Source organism: Quercus robur, chromosome 5, assembly GCF_932294415.1.
Source record: "Quercus robur chromosome 5, dhQueRobu3.1, whole genome shotgun sequence".
Classification (NCBI taxonomy): Eukaryota; Viridiplantae; Streptophyta; class Magnoliopsida; order Fagales; family Fagaceae; genus Quercus; species Quercus robur.
The window spans coordinates 83,843,738-83,863,100 of NC_065538.1; the positions used below are offsets into that span (position 1 = coordinate 83,843,738).

General features: G+C 36.1%; 3 protein-coding genes across 4 annotated transcripts; 1 reads left to right on the forward strand and 2 right to left on the reverse strand.

Annotated features, from left to right (window-relative positions):
• Positions 1-135: 135 nt before the first annotated feature.
• On the reverse strand, positions 136-5,198 carry LOC126727444 (uncharacterized). The gene is made up of 6 exons (XM_050433119.1): positions 4,863-5,198; positions 2,460-2,639; positions 2,059-2,140; positions 1,876-1,983; positions 1,601-1,759; positions 136-546 (listed from the first exon to the last, which is right to left on the reverse strand). The coding sequence occupies exons 1-6, from the start codon at positions 5,112-5,114 to the stop codon at positions 350-352; spliced, it is 978 nt and encodes a 325-aa protein (XP_050289076.1). The 5' UTR covers positions 5,115-5,198; the 3' UTR covers positions 136-349.
• A 2,791-nt stretch (positions 5,199-7,989) lies between these two features.
• Positions 7,990-13,939, reverse strand: LOC126727449 (uncharacterized). Of its 2 annotated transcripts, none has more exons than XM_050433124.1 (6): positions 13,775-13,939; positions 13,066-13,566; positions 11,847-11,897; positions 9,086-9,219; positions 8,538-8,638; positions 7,990-8,362 (listed from the first exon to the last, which is right to left on the reverse strand). In XM_050433124.1, the coding sequence occupies exons 2-6, from the start codon at positions 13,480-13,482 to the stop codon at positions 8,181-8,183; spliced, it is 885 nt and encodes a 294-aa protein (XP_050289081.1). In that variant the 5' UTR covers positions 13,483-13,566; positions 13,775-13,939; the 3' UTR covers positions 7,990-8,180. The 2 variants fall into 2 exon arrangements, with proteins under 2 accessions (XP_050289081.1, XP_050289080.1); XM_050433123.1 differs by having other exon boundaries at positions 13,769-13,933.
• A 2,959-nt stretch (positions 13,940-16,898) lies between these two features.
• On the forward strand, positions 16,899-17,468 carry LOC126728853 (uncharacterized mitochondrial protein AtMg00310-like). Its single transcript, XM_050434613.1, has one exon. The coding sequence runs from the start codon at positions 16,899-16,901 to the stop codon at positions 17,466-17,468; it is 570 nt and encodes a 189-aa protein (XP_050290570.1).
• The last annotated feature ends 1,895 nt before the right edge of the window (positions 17,469-19,363 follow it).

A 19,363-nucleotide genomic window follows, 5' to 3' on the forward strand; every position in this document is an offset into this window, starting at 1 on the left:
ATTAAGCTAATTGAAATCCACCCATTTTCAGTACAGCCAAATAGAAGAAAAAAACCAACACCCAACAATTCTCTCTACTTTTTCACCCAAACCAAACATACCCTTAAATACCTTATTGAACTTTAAAACATGAGCTAGATTCAACCATGCCATTTGCTACTATTAGAAAGCACAAATTCAATCTATTCAACGTAGGTAGGTAACATGGAACGTCCAAAATCCATTGCCGTTAAGTTGCTTTGTTCCCAAATTACAAGACAAAAGACACATATAAAAGCATTGCCACAACATATATGCAAAAGGTCTTATAACCATATCAACCATGTGAGCCACAAGAATATCTACTAAATCAAGGAACAAGCAGTATCTTTCCAATATGAACGCTGGTTTCCAGGAGCTGGTGCGCCTCTGCTGCTTCTGATAATGGGAAATACTTGTATATCACTGGCTTCACCTTGCCTGCCACAATTGCAGGCCAAACATTCTTCTCAACCTCACTAACAATCACTGCTTTGTTTTCTGTACTCCTGTATCGCAAGCCAGCCGCTACATACAATAAAAAAGAATAAAGAAGAAGACAATAATTATATGCAGGGAAAGAAAAAGCATATACTAAGAAAGTGTTTATAATCAGGGGGGAAAAAACACTTCTCAATAGGACATTTATCTATACAAATTTACTTTTACCATCAAATTTGGAACTATCCATAGTAAGTATGCAGGATGAATTGTAATACAGATACATGTCAAATAATTAAAGGATAAAAAAAGATGTGAGAGAATTTGCATAATTATGAATGCAGAAAGAATCCTAACAAAAAGATGGACAAAAAATTAAGAAAAGTCTTCAGAGCCAAAATTAAAGAGGTTCATTTATTGTGAAAACATTAGGGAACCTGAATTCCTTCATGTTTTAGATAGATTTTTTCATCCTCCCTCTTCTTTTCCTCAACCCAAAAAAAAGTATACTCATACAGGAAATCCTTAATAGGAACTGCCAAACAACTATTTCCAGAAATTAGAATGAAATACTTCATGTTTTGGACACGTTTTCTGATCCCGCTCCACACTTTTTCTCAACCTAAGAAGAAAAACACTCATACTGGACATACTTGTTAGGAACAGCCAACAACAATTTCCAGAACTTAAAATGTGATCTAGAGATGGTTTTCCAAACACGAACTTAGAAAGCAATTTATGGTAAATATAGTTTCCCCCTTGATGGCATAATTTTCTTAGTACCCAGCAACATTCACATTCTAGTGATGGTGCATCCTTCAAAAAATTTACTATAGAATTGTTGGTCAGTAAGTTTACCCAGTATCAATATTATATAGCTCGGTTTACACAGATTGTACATTCCAACACATAGCCTCAATTCAGATGTCATGTTTTACTTCCCATATATCAATAAATATGTCATAAATCATTATCATGACAGAAACATATTCATCTATAAGAAGTAAAACATGACATCTGAAATGGTTAAATAATTCAGCAGTTGTACATATTATATAACTTAAAACAAAAAAGAATGAGAGATAACAAATTTATCCAACTCCAAAGCTATGGTACTAAGACCCAATATCAAGTGTCATACATTGCACTGTGAGGCGCCTCGAAAGAAGAGCACGGAGATCGATCTCTGTAACAGAGCCACCCATAGTTCCAATAATAAAAAGCCTCCCATCAAAATTTAAGCTCTCAAGGTTTCGCTTTAAGTAGGATGCTCCAATATGATCAAGAATAACATCAACTCCTGCCATTGAACATTTGGTTAGTTATTAACCTAATAATCATTGCAAAAAGAATAATAATAAAAACATCAATCTCTATAAACATTGAGGAAAGATTTTTCAATATTAAAGAAAATACCTTTTCCACCTGTTTCTTCCTTTACCCTTTTAACAAAGTCCTCTGTCTTGTAATTGATGCACACATCAGCCCCAAGATCCTTGCAAACAGCTAATTTTTCATCACTCCCTGCCATTAACAATCTAAAAATATATGAATACATGGACACTAAGCTTATGCATCAGAAGAAAAGTGACACTGGACCTGCAGTAACAAACACTCTTGCCCCTTGGTATTTCGCCATCTGAATTGCAAATGTACCAATACCACTTGAGCCCCCATGAACCTGAAAATTTAATATTAATCAGTTACGCATTGGAGGCACCATCTTGATAAAGTCAAAAAAGATAGAAATTATCGTTTAGAGCATGTATCATACACAGTGGTTATTACTATCAATCACATATGTTGTTACCATAGACATTTCAGATTTCATGTGGGAACGAAAAAATTTAAAAGAAAATTGTGTATTATAATATTTTACCAAAAAAAAAAAAAAAGCCGCACAAGATGGTCCCAGTGATTTTGAACCATTTATGATTGGGACCATAAATTATGCTCCATAATCATAAAGTGAAATTGGAGAAAGTTGGCTTAGAAATTACCAAAAATGTTTCCCCAGCAGATAGCCGACTCATCATAAAAGTAGTTGACCAAACAGTGCCTGCCACCTCAGGTAAGCTAGCAGCATCCTTGAGAGAAACACCAGGTGGCACAGGAAGAACTTGTCCAGCTGGAACAGCAACCTTCTCGGCATACCCTCCTCCACTAAGAAGAGCACATACCTATAATATTATGACTAGTTAATTTGATACAGTGTACTACTGCTATTCAATCATGTTAAAAGGCCAACTCTACCTGTAAGCACCATCAACGAACCACTCCACAGTGGCTCAACTCTCATATACTCTGATTTATATTAACAAAAAAGCATTGCATCATTTTGATGGAAGAATAGTATTATAAGGCTTAACAAGTAGCTGGCCTACCAAAGAGTTTTGGTGTTGCATCACTAAACCCATTAACTTATAATTACATTACTGTATCCGATAAAATAATCTAATATCCCTTTCTGTTTTCTCTTCTCATTTTTAAGCTATAAAGACACACTAAGCCTTAAATCCTTGGTCATAACTTTCTTCACCACAATTAAAGCACTGTAAAATACAAAATAAACCAGAAAAGTCCAAGGAACATGTGCATGATATATATTAGTTAAATGATTAAGTTCGACCCGCACATGAGAGGAGTGTTGCAATATTAGTTAAATGATCAAGTTCTTCATCTCATAGCTTAAGCTTTTTGGACCATTAATAATTTATCATATGAACAAAACTTAAGTGCAATACATTATGTTCCCCATTTAAATTCAAACAAGTCTACATTGATCATAATAGCACAATCACATTATCTTTCCAAATTCCAAGGAGAATTATATTTAATTATCATAAATAACCATTTTTTTTATATAGATAATAAGAGTTTTATTGATGAAAAGGAACAATGTGTTTACGATTGTAAACTCACTGCCCTTGAAACAAATACAAACAAATCATAAGGAAAGACTAATAGAGATAAGGAAATTAGACAAGGAACTACAATGCGTAAGACCCCAAATACGAGACCACTCCAACAAAGTCCTAGCAAGCAAGTTCTTCAACATATCTATAGGTCTCTCAATGTCCTCAAAAGTTGGGCATTGCGTTCCTTTCATGCTAACCACATAAGGCATGCTGGTATCATATTCCAAACCTTTGAAGAGTAAGTTCCCAACCAATTCCTCCAAGCAAAAAGAAGCGAAACAATAGAACCCAGCATCACCCACTGAACCCCAAACATAATAAGGACCTCACTCCACAAAGCAGATGCAAGCTTACAATGAAGCAAAAGGTGATCTACAGTTTTCTCATCACACCTACATAGACAACACCAATTAACAAGGGGCAAGTTCTTCTTAACAAGGTTATCTATTGTAAGAATCCCACCCCTAGCAGCAGTCCAAAGAAAGAAATATATCCTTTTAGATACCTTTACACACCAAATGCTCTGCCAAGGGAAAGAAACTGAAGGGGCTTTCAATAAAGCAATATAAAAGGATCGCACATCAAAAACACTACTACGATTCAACTGCCAAATCAAGATATCCTCACCCTCCCCACTAGGTATCCTGGCAAAGACATGCTCATAGAAAGAATATAATCTCCACAACTCCCATTCATTAAAATTGAAACGGAAAAGGAAGTTCCAACTCCTACCTCCCCCATCTAGTGCAAAAATAACCATGTTAGAAATCAGAGCTTCCTGAACCACAGCACAGGCAAACAATTCCGGGTATAATTCTTTCAAAGGAATAGGACCACTCCAAGGGTCGTGCCAGAACCAAATACGATTGCCCTCTCCCCAACATACACCACATGACCGAAAAAATTGTCTGCACATTTTCTAATATTCTTCCATAACCAACAACCATGAGTCCCTCTCACAACTCTAGTACACCAACCTCCACTACCCTCTCCATATTTGGTGGCTATTTCCTTACGCCATAAATGGGTAGCTTCCTTCCTTCCCTCTCACAATTTCTTTCTTATCAAAAAAAAAAAAAGTACAATTTCTTAAGTGCAATACATTATGTTTCCCATTTAAATTCAAACAAGTCTACATTGATCAAAATAGCACAATCATATTATCTTTCCAAATTCCAAGGAGAATTATATTCAATTATCATAAATAACCATTAACCAAACAAAACTAATTTATGGGTTGTGCCTCAGATTCTTCATTACATGAAACTTTCCAAAACATTATTCTAAGATAAAATAAAAACAGAAAAAGAAAAACCCACTAGATCTCAACCAAGCTAAATCCAAATAGTTCCCTCAAATTTTCAAACTTTAAACACACCCAATATTCCATTTTTCCTTCTCATTTTCTCATCAACCAAAAGCAAAATACCCATCAAACACACAAAACCCAAGAAAGAAATGAACAAACTTTCGAGAAAAACTGACCTGATCGCCTATTTTCCATTTGGAAACGGCTTTACCAACAGCTTCGATGGTCCCAGAACATTCAAGACCAAGGTACTCACTGGCACCTTTGGGTGGTGGATACACACCTTTCCTCTGAAACGTATCAGCGCGGTTCAGCGCTGTGGCCTCGACCTTGATGAGAACCTCATCGTCTTTGAATTGGGGTTCATCAACTTCTTGTATTTTCAGCACTTCTGGGCCTCCAGGACTGGTAATCACTATGGCCTTCATTTTTGGTAGGGGTGTTGACACGGTCACCGCTTTTTGGAGTTTGGAGACACTTTGGTTTGGGTTCTTTATCAAACAGCTATTAAATTATTAAGATTCATGTTTATCAAAAAAAAAAAACTTTAGTGAATGTTTATCAAAATCACAGCCAAGTTCACTTGAGTTGGTTTTATTTATTTTAAGGTATTTTTGTTTTTGTTTTTTCCCTAATATTTTAAGGTACTTTATATAAAACAAGTCAAACCCACTTGAGGTTTGGCTAAATTTGACTTCTTAATTATGAGTGAAATGTCACTTTTTTTATTGAGGTTTGTATGAATGAAAAATATTATAACCAGATATCCTTACATAATGTTACTTTCCAAATTAAATATTTAATTCTTTTCTTAGAAAAAGTTATATTTAAAAAAAAGCTTACTAATTTATACAAATCTTTAAGAATAGGTGTCATTTATCACCTATCTCATGGAAGAGTGTAATTTTGTTCATTGTTTGATTTAAAAAAAAATATATATATATATTCCATTAAAAAAGTCATACGATAAGTGCTCATGGTTTTAACTATTACATTTATACAAATCTTAAAACCAAACCAAAAAAAAAAGTCCACTCATAAAACCTGAAGGAGGTTAGGTTTAATTTACCATTTACTTTATATAGTTTATCTAAAATAAAGTAATAGCTAATTTAAGTTAACGTTTAATTGATTCTCAAAAAAAAAAAAAAAAGTTAACGTTTAATTTATATATATAAAAAAAATGTCAAATTTAAAACTAGTTAAATGTCACAGCATGCAACAGTATATTCTGACCGTATTAACAAGGTGCTGTAAAAGAGAGAGCAATGTAATGAGCCCAAAGTTGCAAACCAGCCCATCAGTGCACAATACACATGCAGAGGACGAGACATGAGATTTGGATCAAGAAACTTGTGCAAGACTAACTCGAACAAAGTTAAGGCCATCTTTGGTTTGAGTGATTTTCTTCGCTAAATTCTCATCATCCATTATTCATTTTTCGTAAGACTCACATTATTTCAACTTGTTTGGCTTGATTTTCTTTCTCACTTTTTATCCCTCAAACTCAAAAAAATGAGTTAAAGTAATTGAAAATGAGAACAGATTTTTTGTGTTTCTGGATTATGAAAACAGAATTATAATAGCTTTAGTACTTACTTTTTCCCTATATTCCAATTACTATCAAAGTATCAAACATTTCAATTCCCAATCCTTTAGGCAACAAGTAGGTATTCCAAATTCAATTCATTTCCAAGTTCCATCGGTGTATCTATGTCGAGCAATAACAAATTGAAATTCCTTTTTCCTCGTTGAATTGCACAAATTTAGAGTGCATTGATCTCAAAGGGTATAGGTTTTCAAGAAGCCTACCCTCATGGATGTGAGAAAGCATGTCACAAATTTGGATTTTAAGCCTAAAGTCCAACATTACAGTGGATATATTCCTAAACAATAATGCATTCTACCAATTCTTCACTCCCTAGATCTTGCACATAACAAGTTTTCTGGACTAATTCCCAACTGTCTGGCAATCTGAGTACTTTGTTCTATGATAATAGTAGTTTTGCTTAGAACTATAGTCTATTACACAAGCATACAACAATATTATTATTTATTACAAAGAGATCTCGACTGTGGCAGCAATCTAATGCCATAGACCTCTCTGGAAATAACCTTACAGGTAGAATCCTTGACGAGATAACAAGCCTCTCTGCATAGAGTATCTTGAATTCATCCATTAATCTAACTAGGATCATCCTGAAAGGTTATTCTTCAATGCTAGCATCGGACTTGGATTTGTTACAAGCTTTTGGAATTGAGGCATTGGTACTTTCATTTCTGTGATGACATCAGATATAGGATAGCAGTAATAATTGCATTGAAAGTTGTTCACTTGAGCTGGAATATGTATAATACAAGTTTGCAGATGGAAAAACATTGTAAGCTGTTTGTTACTAGGGTCAAGCTTTATGCATTATCTTGTAATGCATAAAAATTATGAAGTAATACGATAGCCACAAATTATTGATGTCGCAAATTTTTACTAATTCTCATTTGAAAACAACACTATTTTACTAATAAATAATCTTTCAGTACATCAGTAACTTGTAAAATAGTTTATGGTTTTAGCATTTTCCAAAACTATGGTATAAAATAAGGTGTGGAAGGTTGGGTCCAGAAGGCCCGTGCTAGCCCACCTAATCAAAACCCAAAATGGGACCCAAGGCCCATTAGAGGAGCTAAGTATGGTACATATGGAGGGAGTTAACTCCGAGCCCTATGACAATGGGCCCAATCCAAAGGTCGGAGTGACGGGTCAAAGGGATAGCCACTTGAGGAAGTCTTTAATTGGTCGGCTTAATATTGACTAGTGACGAGGGAAGTCGGGATAAAACACGAACATAGCGAGGTCGGTAACCGAGGACTGGCAGTGCCATTGGGGAATTCACAACTGAACATCATTTGGCGTCTAGAACAAGTTAAAAGGGAATCCTCTAAAGTTGCAAGGATCCCTTGGGATTCTAACGAACGTGGGAATATGTGTGAAGTGAGAGAATAATGATGATCACCCCACCAACATGAGACTATAAAAGGTCAAAGAGGGTAAACAGATAGAGGTTGGAAAAACTAGAGAGTGAGAGACAGAGAGAAAAACACAAGGTAGCTGAGAGGGGAAAACTTGCAAGTAAAGTCTTGTTGAGACAAAAACCAAGTGAAGCTTGGAGCAAAACTGGTAGGATTAAGATATAGCCCATATACAAATTAATTGAGGCCCAAATACTACTGCTCAAAGGGTATCTGGCTGCCACATAAGGCATTATTATTATTATTTTTGAGGAACCGCTAAGAAAATATAAGGCATTACTTAAACGGATTATTATTATTTTTATTTATTTATTGGGGTTTTAAAGAAGAAAAATAATATGAGACAAATGACTAAAATTAGCCCAAAATTTTTTGGGCGTTTGCATAATCACACTCATTTGAAGCTAATGTCTATGTTCACTGCAATATGTACACAAGGCCACACATAATTGGGAAGCAGCAAACCTTTAAATCTCCACTCTATCAATTCCACTGTCGTCTTCATTCTCTGGGTTGAACTCCCCCCGAGAGATCATATTCATGAAGGTCTTTGTTGCTTGGCCAACAGCATGAGAAGTCTTCTTTGCAGCTCCAGCAACGACAGGTTGCAAAGAGATGATGGGCAGGCTTGCTCTCTCTTGAATCATTGCTGTATCATACAAACATAACAGTCCTCAAAATAGGAAAGGGGAACAATATTAATAACCAGAAACAAAATTGAAAAGGAGATTTGGGGTGCAAGAGAGAGATTTTTTTTTTTGGGGGGGGGGGGGGGGGGTGGTGTTGTTTGAGGTAGAGGAAGAAAAGTTGCAGCTCCAACATACAAATAGTTTGCTGGCGAGCAACTGCACCAATTTGTCGAATTCCAGCTTCTGCTGCTTGCACAGCTTGAGTAGATTTGCTGACCCCATCAGCTATCTCTTGGCTGAGCACCAAATGGAATAAACATATATTAATATCAAAGCATCATCGATGAAACAGTGGAAGTGAGAATAATAAAAACATAGTACAGCAATCATTTCCATAATAAACTATTCAATTAAGAAGCAAAGAAGAGTTTTACCCAGCAAGATGGGGCTACAGGACTCCTGGTTTTTTCTCTGGACTATACATAGATACCATATAACCCTGAAGAAGGTCAAGGTAACAGAAGGGTTCCAGTTTACATTTTATGAGACCCAAGTAACAATTTAAGGAAGGTCCTTTCAGATTACAGAAGGAAGTCCATGTATAGCTAATGATAAACATGTGCAACAGAGAAAAAAGAAACTATGGTAATTTACCAGTAGCATTCCACAAAACAACCAAAAATTGAAATAAAGGAAGAAAAAAAAATTAGAAGGATAATCAAAAGTAGGGAGCTTATAATCACCTTAAATCACTTAGTTCCAGTGTAAGGTCGCTGATTTCCATGCCAGATAGCCTAATGGCAGCCATAGTACTAGGGAGCTCCTCACGAGCTGTATCTGCTAGCTTTGAAAGAGATGTTGCAGCTCTCCCCATTGCCTTAAGGATATAGAGGAAAAACAGATGCATAAGAACCAAATGTTTAAAGGGGAAAAATAACTTTGTCATCAAACTTCAGATGATTTAGATATCTACAATCAGAATCTACTAAAAATAAGAGAGATGGGAGAGAGAAAGGGCTGGGGGGGGGGGGGGGGGGGTGTTGTTGGGGTGGGGAGCAAGAGACAATCCCACACATCAGAATGAAGCAGATAGAAAGGCATAAATAAAGCTTTTCAATCTGATGAACCTTATAATTTCCAAATTATAATAACTTGAAAACCTCTTCAAAACGTGAAAGGGAGATGCTTTGCACAATTCTTAAGCTAAAACAAAATTAGCTTCAGAGTTATTAGTATGCCATTAACAGATTATGGTGCAAGAATAAAGACACTTCCAAATGTCTATCACAATTGCAAGTCTCAAATGATCAAATTTGCAAGAAACAGATCGCAAATTGAAGTCTGATAAACATTATTAATTTTCTGATCAATAATGCAAATTTTAGGAACATGAAGTATTGGCCAAATAAAAATTTAAGACCATCTAGAATTCCTATATCTGGGACATAAAAGAAAACTCACATTATTATGTCAGACCAGAGAATCAAATGAGGGCATTAGTCCAACACAGATAGCAGCAGTATCTCCAAAATTAAGACATGATATGATACTACCCACACAAAAAAATTCTAACATTGTTCTCAGGCAGTAGTATATCTTAATATCAATAATCAAAATCATATCTTTACAACTCTGGACTTTAACGTTAGAACCTAAAGATCTTGGTGTTGCCCCTAAAATTTACAGATTCATAGACTAATCAATAAAAATAATCAGATCATTTAAACAGAAAAAATTTGGATGTGTTTGAGGAAAATATTATCCAAAGAGCATCAAATTAAATTAATGTCCACAATAAATCAAAACCCTCAGCAAGTCCACCTATCTAGCAACTGAGAAGCCAGTTTTTACAGCATGGCCCCAAAAGCAACATGTATGGAGGGCTTCTTCATTACTATGCACCACCAAAGCTTCACATTAATGTTGGCCAGCCAACAGCGAGCATAAAGTCAATTAAGCAACATTCTTATCACCCATGGGAGAGTTTTTCCATTACAATCCCCACCACAGCTGTGAGACAATATATTTCTGGAGATAATCTACAGTGGCAAAGCCAACCTTCTTACAATTCGAGCACCACAAGCATTTCTCAAACCATCTAACAACCACCAGATACATCTCAACTAACAGGTAAAACAGAGTTTTTTTTACCAAAGGAAAAGAGGAAGGGAAGGAGGGAGGGGGGTCAGTGGGCAGGTAAGTTTACAAGAATCAATCGAAAAGACAAGACTATGGATGCCCTACAACCACTGAAAGTGGAAGCAGAATCAGGACAAAAAAACTATCCCAAAATTCTTGAAAAGGAAGATGAGTAAAAAGCCAAAAATTCATTACAAGACACAGCTTGAGTGGGATCTTAAAAAAATGAGTGTTGAAAAGAATACACTAAGACACACAGATATATAGATAGACATCTTAAAAAAAATATAAAAACAGCATGGTGAAATCTAATTATTAGAAAAACGACAGTTATGGAGGAGGTATTGAGCAGAACATTGGTGAGAGCTGTGGAGGATGCATATGCATCAGGCTTTGGAGCAAGAAATAAATTTCCTAATAGCTTGTTAATTTCTCATCTTTGATTTGCTGATGATAGCAATATTTTCTGTGACATAAATGCAGAACACCTTTTATAAATCATTATTACTTATAGAGAGAGAGAGAGAGAGAGAGAGAGAGAGAGAGCAGAAGCACCTAAACCAATGCCTCATACAATAAAAAATGACACTCAAGTTTTCTTCTCTAGGAGACATGACACGAATGTTAAAATCCCAATTTTCATACCCATAATTTAGTGCGTAAACAAAACCTACCTAGAAAAAAGTGAAAAATGTGAATACAGATAAATTTTCAAATCCTAATGATGCATTAATCATTCTTTATTCAAACGCTCATGCACAAACACAAAGTGGAAAAAACCCTTAACTATTAGAAAGTAGGGTATAAGCAAGCTTTACCTAGTATATCATTTTATTTATTTATTTAGGCAATCAAAATTAGAAGAATATGCATACCTACACAAGTTAGCACCTATTGTTATATTACATAAACCAGATTTGACACTATTGATCTTCCATATCAGACTGATATAGAGCATGTTTCTGTATATCATATGCGTTCATAAACAGTTAGTCAGGACACAAGGAAAGGTAGAGTTGTTACTGGCTATTAAATCTATTGGCAAGAAGGAGATTAGGTGGTTACTGTGTAGTGGGGGGTGGATCAAACTGTAGCGATTAGCTGAAAAGAGCATGAGAAAGAAAACAATTGATCATGAAGAAAGCAAAGTATCTTGTTGCCTATTCCAGGCCTAACAAGGACCAAAGGCAAAACACTTGATCAGCTTCTATGGGACCAATAAGGCAGCAAGGTCAAAAAGAGGATGGGTGAAGATGGCAACATAAACTGGATAGTAAGTAGTAACTGTCGAATTTCTACATCACTTAAGAGCCATAAAAGTTATAGAAATCATTGGAACATAATGTCAGACATAAGACAACTTACATATAGTGTTGGGACAGCAGCAATAACGAGACTAGTAAATGCCACAGAAGTCTGCACATATTGAAAATTATACATGATTATTAATAAGAGAAAATTAACATAAACCATAGTCAATTCAATAAAATTTAAGCTAGCAAGTATGTCCCAAAAAACAGAACACTTAGTGCCTACTACAAGTTTAAATCAAAGCATACTCAGATCATAACCATTTTTTCTGTCATATACCCCTTTCCCAAAGATTACTAAAAGATATTAATTAATTCTAAGATACATGACTACCTGCAAATTAGAATGGAAGTAACATAGCTTGCTAGATTTTAACAATAATCATTTTACTGCTCATAGTAATGCCCAACTTTCATTGAACTACTTCAAACTTTTAAAAGGTAAGTCATTAGCTGAAAATATTTTCCACTCCCTTGTAAACTCCCAATAACATCATTGCTGTTTTCATTTTCCCCCTCTAGGGACTATGAGATTACCTGAACAAATTTGATTAGTATGAAGTACTAAATTTTGTTCCTCAAGAACAGATATATCTTTATGGTTATAAGTCTTCAAAAAATCATTGTTGTTAATTGGACAAGTCATTAGAGATACAACCACTGCTACAATATACATAAAAAATTTAAGAAAATAACCCCAACCTCCCTTAAGATATAAGGAAATGAAAGTGAACCCCAAATTTTTGCAAAAAAGATAGCCCCCTCCCTAACAAATACCATGAAATGCATATTTTGACCTTTTAGTTACCAATTTAAACATTCCTCTTTTTTTGGAGAATCAGGTAAGAAGGGGAAAATAAGGATTTCATAAGCCAAAGGAAAATTAGGAACTTTATCACTTAACCAAAGCAAGATACTACACAAAAATAGGGTAACTCAAGGGTGAAATAGGAATTTCAGTTGTATATCTTTATATTTATAAAAACGTTACGAAGGGGAACTGTAAATTTTGCAAAACTTTGGATGTCATTTTCATTTCCTCATAAAACCTGTAATTTGTTGAAAAAGTTAAAATCTTGTCATTCAATGCTTCATCTTGTTCTGAATAGCGATTAATTTTCACTTCCAATATGATGGAGAATCAAAATGATCCATTATTATATTCTAATGGGGCAACCAAACATGTCTTAAAACAAACAAAGAAACCCCATTAAAGCTATTGAAGGCTGCAAGCCTCACAACACAATAAACACTAAAAAACTAGTACTTCGTACCGTGCAGGCAATGAACGCCAATAGCAAGAAGGCTTGGTCACTCAAGCTCAATTTGACAACATTGGCTGGAACAATGGGGTTCCCCACTTCCACATTCCACTGGCTTTGTGGATTCTCATCTTCAACAATGGTTTCTTCACTCAACACCTCCTCATCCAACCTACTATTCTCCAATTTGGCATTGGATGGTTTAGCAGCACGGGAAGCACAAAGCGCAACTAATCTGGATGGTTTAGAATGAGATGATTTCGAGGAGAGTATGGTGGGCAAAGTAAAGGGTTTGCAAAATGTTGTAATTGGATTTGGATTCTGATTCTGGTTCTGATACTTTGGCTTAGAGTGAGAGGATGTGTAGGCACAGGCACAAAATGGAGCAAATGGGTGTGTGGAATTAGTGCTTATAAGAGCAAATTTCATTGTGAAATGTGAATTCTAAGAGCTAACAGTAAATAACAAAACCCCCAGTCATTCAAGTTTGATGTCACCCATGTAATCAACAACCTGAAAACAGATTCAAGAAACCCAAAACATGAAATCTCAACATAGGAAACGCAGTTTGCAGAAGTGAAAACATAGGAGAAGAGAAGCAACAAATGGAGTTCATAGATACAGATTTATTTTGTCGATAACACACCCAAAACATAAACTTAGGAAAACCCAAAAAAAAAAAAAAAAACGATGAAACAGTTATTAGAATTCTTACACTTACTCGCTGCTACTAGTCTCTAGTCTCTTCTTCAAACTCTGTCTCTTCCTGAAATGTTTGAATTTGCACTGTCTACTAATGAAAATGTAAAATGAATTTGTTTTGTTTATTTTTAAGTGGTGAGGATTTTTTTTTGTTTTTTTTCTTTTTCTGAATAAAGATTTTTACTTAAACAGAAGCTGAAAAAAGCAACAAAATACAAACAATAAATAACGAACGGGCCCGATGCATTAACTTCAGCTTCTCTATTAGCTCAATTTTAACTAAAAAAACAATTTAACCCAAAAAAAAGCTCTTTTTTTTTTGGAATTTTCGTCTCCCCTTACTCCCTAATATATCTCACGGTTTGTTTGTTTGGTTTTTTTTCATATCAATTGTTCTTTATTTTGAATTTGAAAGAGCATATAAACTTTTTTTTGAAAGAGGATTTTTTTTATAACAATTTTTTTGAAAGAGGATATAAAATAAATAAATAACGCCCCTATTATAAAACTGTTATTATAACTTCGGTCCTATTTGGTCAACTTGGCTCTATTCAGTTCATTTCGGTCTTATTCGGTCTACATTGGTTCTATTCAGTCCTCTTTGGTCTTTTTCGATCCAAATTGGTCCTATTCGGTTCTATTCAGTCTATTTTGTCTACTTCGGTCCATTCGGTCCTATTTTTTCCACTTTCATCATAATCGATTCACATTGGTCCTATTCAGTCTACTTTGGTCTTATTCGGTCCACTTAGATCATATTCGGTCCATTCGGTCCCCCAATGTCTAATTCGGTCCATTCCATTTACCTTGGTTCTATTTGGTCCAATTCAGTTAGTTCGGTCTTATTCTGTCCACTTTGGTTGTATTAGGTCCTATTTAGTCCACATAGGTCCTATTGGGTCGATTTGGTTTACATTGTTTCTATTCGGTCCACTTTGGTTCTATTCGGTCCAATACAGTCCACCTTGATCCTATTCGGTCCACTTCGGTCTTATTTGGTCCACTTCCGTTCTCTTCAGTCTACTTCGGTCCTATTCGGTTCACTTCGGTCCTATGCGGTCCACTTCGGTTCTCCTCAGTCCACTTGGTCCTATTCTGTCCAATTGGTCCAATTCAGTCTATCTGTCCACTTTGATTCTAATTGGTCCATTCGGTCTTATTCGATCCACTTAGGTCTTATTCAGTCCACTTTGGTCCTATTCAGTCCACCTTGTTTCTATTCAGTTTAAATCGGTCCACTATGGTTTTATTCGGTCCACTTTGGTCCTCTATGGTCTACTTTGGTCCACTTTAGTCCTATGCGGTCCTATTCAATCCCCTTTAGTCCTATTCGGTCCATCTGTCCACTTTGATTCTATTTGGTGGAAAAAATTGTTGAATAGACTATTTCTTAGGCACATGGAATGTGTTCAAACTTATTTAGTTAGTTGGACTCTTTTTGAAAGTCAAGTTTGGCAAACTCGACTTTGGACTAGAAAGCAAACACTATAGTGACGTTTTCAAACACCACTTAAAAAATATGCCATTATAGTGTTTGCTTTCCAGCCCAAAGTCGAGTTTGCCAAACTCGACTTTCAAAAAGAGTCTAACTAACGAAATAAGTTTGAATGCATTCCATGCGCCTAATATTTTGCTAGAAATAGTCTATTCAACAATTTTTGCCCTATTTGATCCATTTGGTCTTATTTGATCCACTTTGGTCCTCTTAAAACATATAAATATATATATATATATATATATATATATATGTATGTATATATATTTTAAGATACCCTACTAAATGAGCTCTAAATCTGTTTTACATTTTTACTCTATTATCATAAATCTTGTTTAATGGAAAAAGTTATAGGCACTAAGTTTTCTTTCAAAATTTTCACGCCATATCTTTTCTTTTTTTTGTTGTGGTGGTCCAAATAAGGTGAGTAGCATGTTTGTAGTAGAATTGTTTTTCTATTTTACAAACTGCATTTTTTAATATTTATATATTTCCTTATTACTCGTTTTTTTTTTTCCCAAAATATATAATTTCTTTAGTGTGTGTTGGACAGGACTTATTTGATACTAGCTTACTTACAGGTTGGATAAAAAGAGTAATTCCAATTTCCAGGTTCGTTTCACGAAGGGAAGAAAAATGGAGATGGAAATGGAAGTGGCCCCGAAACTGTTACAAAAAGGAGCCCAGGCAGTAAGGCCCAAATTATGTGCAGATGAGAACGCTAATAACGCAGCTTTAGCTTCGGCCCATAATGAATCTCCACTGACTTCAATGCCTGTCTACGCATGGATAAAATAAACACTTTTTTTTTTTTTTTTAATGTATCATTCATACATATCTAATCTTAACCGTTCATTTATTATTACATAGAATATAGGCTCAACTGCTCAAGTACAAATTAAACTCTTTAACTTCGTCTAAAATTTTATTTTCAATTTTATAACTTTCAATTTGATTGCTTCAATTTAGTAAAGCTTATGATCGGGTTGAGTGGGCTTTCCTAAAATGTATCATGACAAAACTGGGCTTCCTTGGGGTGTGGATTGAGCGGGTCATGTGTTGTGTCTCGACACCATCGTTTTCTGTCCGTATCAACGGGAAATCTTTTGGTAATATCACTCCTTCCAAAGGGCTCCGACAAGGAGACTCTTTATCTCCTTATTTGTTTCTTTTATGTGTAGAGGGTTTTTCCTCACTACTTGCAAAAGCTGAGGCGGAGAATAGGTTGCATGGTGTGTCTATATGTAGGAGAGCTCCTAGTATATCCCACTTGCTATTTGCAGACGATTCTCTACTATTTTGCAGAGCAACTCGGGATGAAGTTCAAGCATTAGTAGATATTTTACAGCTCTATGCCTCAGCTTCGGGGCAGCTCATAAACCTTGACAAATCTTCCATTGACTTCAGTAGCAATACAGATGGTGGACAATGAAATTGGATTAAAACTCGGCTGAAGGTTAAGGAAGTGGACCGGTTTGAGAATTATTTGGGACTACCAACTCTAATTGAGCGCTCTAAATATCAAGCATTTGTTGTCCTAAAGGATAAAGTCTGGAAAAAGCTACGAGGGTGGAAGGGGATTATGCTATCTAGAGCCGAAAAGGAGGTATTGATAAAGGCCGTTGCTCAATCTCTACCAACTTATACTATGGGAGTGTTTCAGCTTCCTGTAAAGCTTTGTGATGAGCTTAACACCATGTGTACAAGGTTTTGGTGGGGGCAGGTGGGTAATGAGAGGAAGATTCACTGGAAGAGTTGGGACTCACTATCTAAACCAAAGAAGGAAGGTGGTATGGGCTTTAGGGATATCCGGTGTTTTAATTTAGCAATGCTGGCCAAGCAAGGATGGAGGTTACTGAAGGAAAAGGATACTCTGCTCTACAGGTGTTTCAAAGCAAAGTACTTCCCGCGATGTAATTTTTTGGAGGCAGGGGACGTGAATAATAACTCTTATGTGTGGAAGAGGATTATTGCGGCTCAACCGATTCTGAAGAAAGGTTGTTACTGGAGGGTGGGTGATGGTTCTGGAATCCGGGTGCTTAAAGACAAATGGATTCCGAACCACCCCACAAATAGGGTGTTGCATCCACCAGAGGAAGAAGAATGGGAATGGCGTGTTTCGGAGTTAATTGATTGGTCACTCAAGCTATGGGATAGAGGCTTAATTGAGAGGAGGTTCACCATGAAGATGCGGATGCTATACTTCGGATTCCATTGAGCCGTAGACAAAATGATGATACTCTGTTTTGGCTGCACTTAATAGAGGGGGAATATTCGGTCAAAACAAGGTACCATTTGGCTAGAGAGCTTAGAAGGGAGCATGATGTAAATGGAGAGAGTTCTTCGTCAATGGGGTGCAGCAAGGAGTGGGGCAAGCTCTGGAAACTCCACATACCAAATAAGGTCCGGATTTTTGCATGGCGAGCTTGCCATGATATCTTGCCAACTTGGGAGAAGCTAGCTCGACGACAAATTGTCAACGATGGCAGGTGTAGACTTTGCAAAAGAGGCTTGGAATCTGCAATCCATGCCTTGTGGGAGTGTAGTGTGGCTTAGGACGTGTGGGCGGGGTGTGCGAGACGGTTGCAGAAATGTGGGGGAGGACAGCTTGATATGCTGCAGCTTGTGGAGAAGCTAATGGAGAAATTAAATACCGAGGAGCTCGAGTTTTTCTTCGTCCAGGCTTGGTTGATTTGGAACCAACGGAATACAATTTTCCACGGGAGGAGCTTGTAGGACACATCTCGGCTGAACAAGAGAGCAGCTGACTTCTTGAAAGAATTTAGAGAAGCCCAACAACACTTGGTTACTCGAAGACAGGTTGCCAGAGAAGTTCAGTGGAGGCCACCGCCAAGAAATGGGTTTAAACTAAACTTTGATGCAGCCATTTTCGATGAACTAAATGCGTCAGGTTTCAGGGCAGTAATTCGCAACGGGGAAGGAGAAGTCATGGCAGCGAAAGGACCATATATTTCAGGTAGTGAGGAGGCTGAGGTGCTGGCTTACCGCAACGCCTTGGAGTTCGCCGTGGATGCGGGTTTCACCAAGTTGCTGGTAGAGGGGGATAACGTCTCAGTTATGCAGAGGATTTTACGGTCACAGCCTAATGGGTCACGACTTGGGCACTTGTATGAAGATATAAAGTGTTTTGTGTGCTGGTCTACGTGTTGTGTCTGTTGGGTGGGTTAGCCGTACAGCCAATGAAGTGGCTCATTGTTTGGCAAAGTATGCTAGAGGGTTAGTTGATAAGACTTTTTGGCTAGAGGAAACCTCTCCTCCTGCACGAGAAGCTTTGTATCTGGATATGCTTAAAATTTAATAAAAGTCAGTCCACTTTCAAAAAAAAAAAAAAAAAACTGTTATTCAATGTAATCCTTCCATCATTGCCTATTTGGGATAGTTGTAAAGTTATCCAAATAACGACATAGTTTTAATTTTGCTTAAGGGCCAAACAGATTATCCAAAAATAGAATGCAGCATAGATATATTTTAGGATAAATTGCAAATTGCACCTCTAAAGTTTGAGCATGATTGGATTTTACACCCTAAAATTTCAAAATTTAGATTTTACCTCCCTTAAGTTTGGGGTGTTTAGATTTTACACCCTAACATTTCAGAATTTGGATTTCACCTCCTAAAGTTTGTGAGTATTTGGATTTTACACCCAAAAATTAAAAAAATTTAGGGTATAAATTCCAAACATCTCCAAACTTTAGGGGGTAAAATCCAAACACCCCTAAAATAAAGGAGCTAAAATCCAAATTTTGAAATGTAAAGGTATAAAATATAAACACCCCAAACGTTATGGGGTAAAATCTAAATTCTGAAACTTTAGGGTGTAAAATCCAATCACTCCTAAACTTTAGGGGTGTAATTTGCAATTTACCATGTATTTTAATGTCCATTAGGTAGTTTGAAAACATGACTCATTTGAAATCATGACTCCAAAAGATGAATTTCATTATTTTGTCTAATTCAATTTTACAAGCGTGCCAAGACTATCATGTGTTTGGAAATTTAGACCACGGTTAATAGAATTAACAAGTTTTAAACCCAAGTTGTAAATAAAATTTATTATGAATAAACCTTATTAAAACAAACTAACATCAATAT

Coding starts and splice junctions, on each gene's coding strand:
- LOC126727444 (XM_050433119.1), bottom strand. CDS start 5,114: ATGAAGGCCATAGTGATTACCAGTCCTGGAGGCCCAGAAGTGCTGAAA. Junction 2,640..4,862: donor AATGGAAAATAGGCGATCAG/GTCAGTTTTTCT, acceptor ATAATATTATAG/GTATGTGCTCTTCTTAGTGG. Junction 1,984..2,058: donor AAGAGTGTTTGTTACTGCAG/GTCCAGTGTCAC, acceptor TGTTAATGGCAG/GGAGTGATGAAAAATTAGCT.
- LOC126727449 (XM_050433124.1), bottom strand. CDS start 13,482: ATGAAATTTGCTCTTATAAGCACTAATTCCACACACCCATTTGCTCCA. Junction 9,220..11,846: donor CTGCTGTCCCAACACTATAT/GTAAGTTGTCTT, acceptor TATATCCTTAAG/GCAATGGGGAGAGCTGCAAC. Junction 8,639..9,085: donor CTGGAACTAAGTGATTTAAG/GTGATTATAAGC, acceptor TTTGGTGCTCAG/CCAAGAGATAGCTGATGGGG.
- LOC126728853 (XM_050434613.1), top strand. CDS start 16,899: ATGGGAGTGTTTCAGCTTCCTGTAAAGCTTTGTGATGAGCTTAACACC.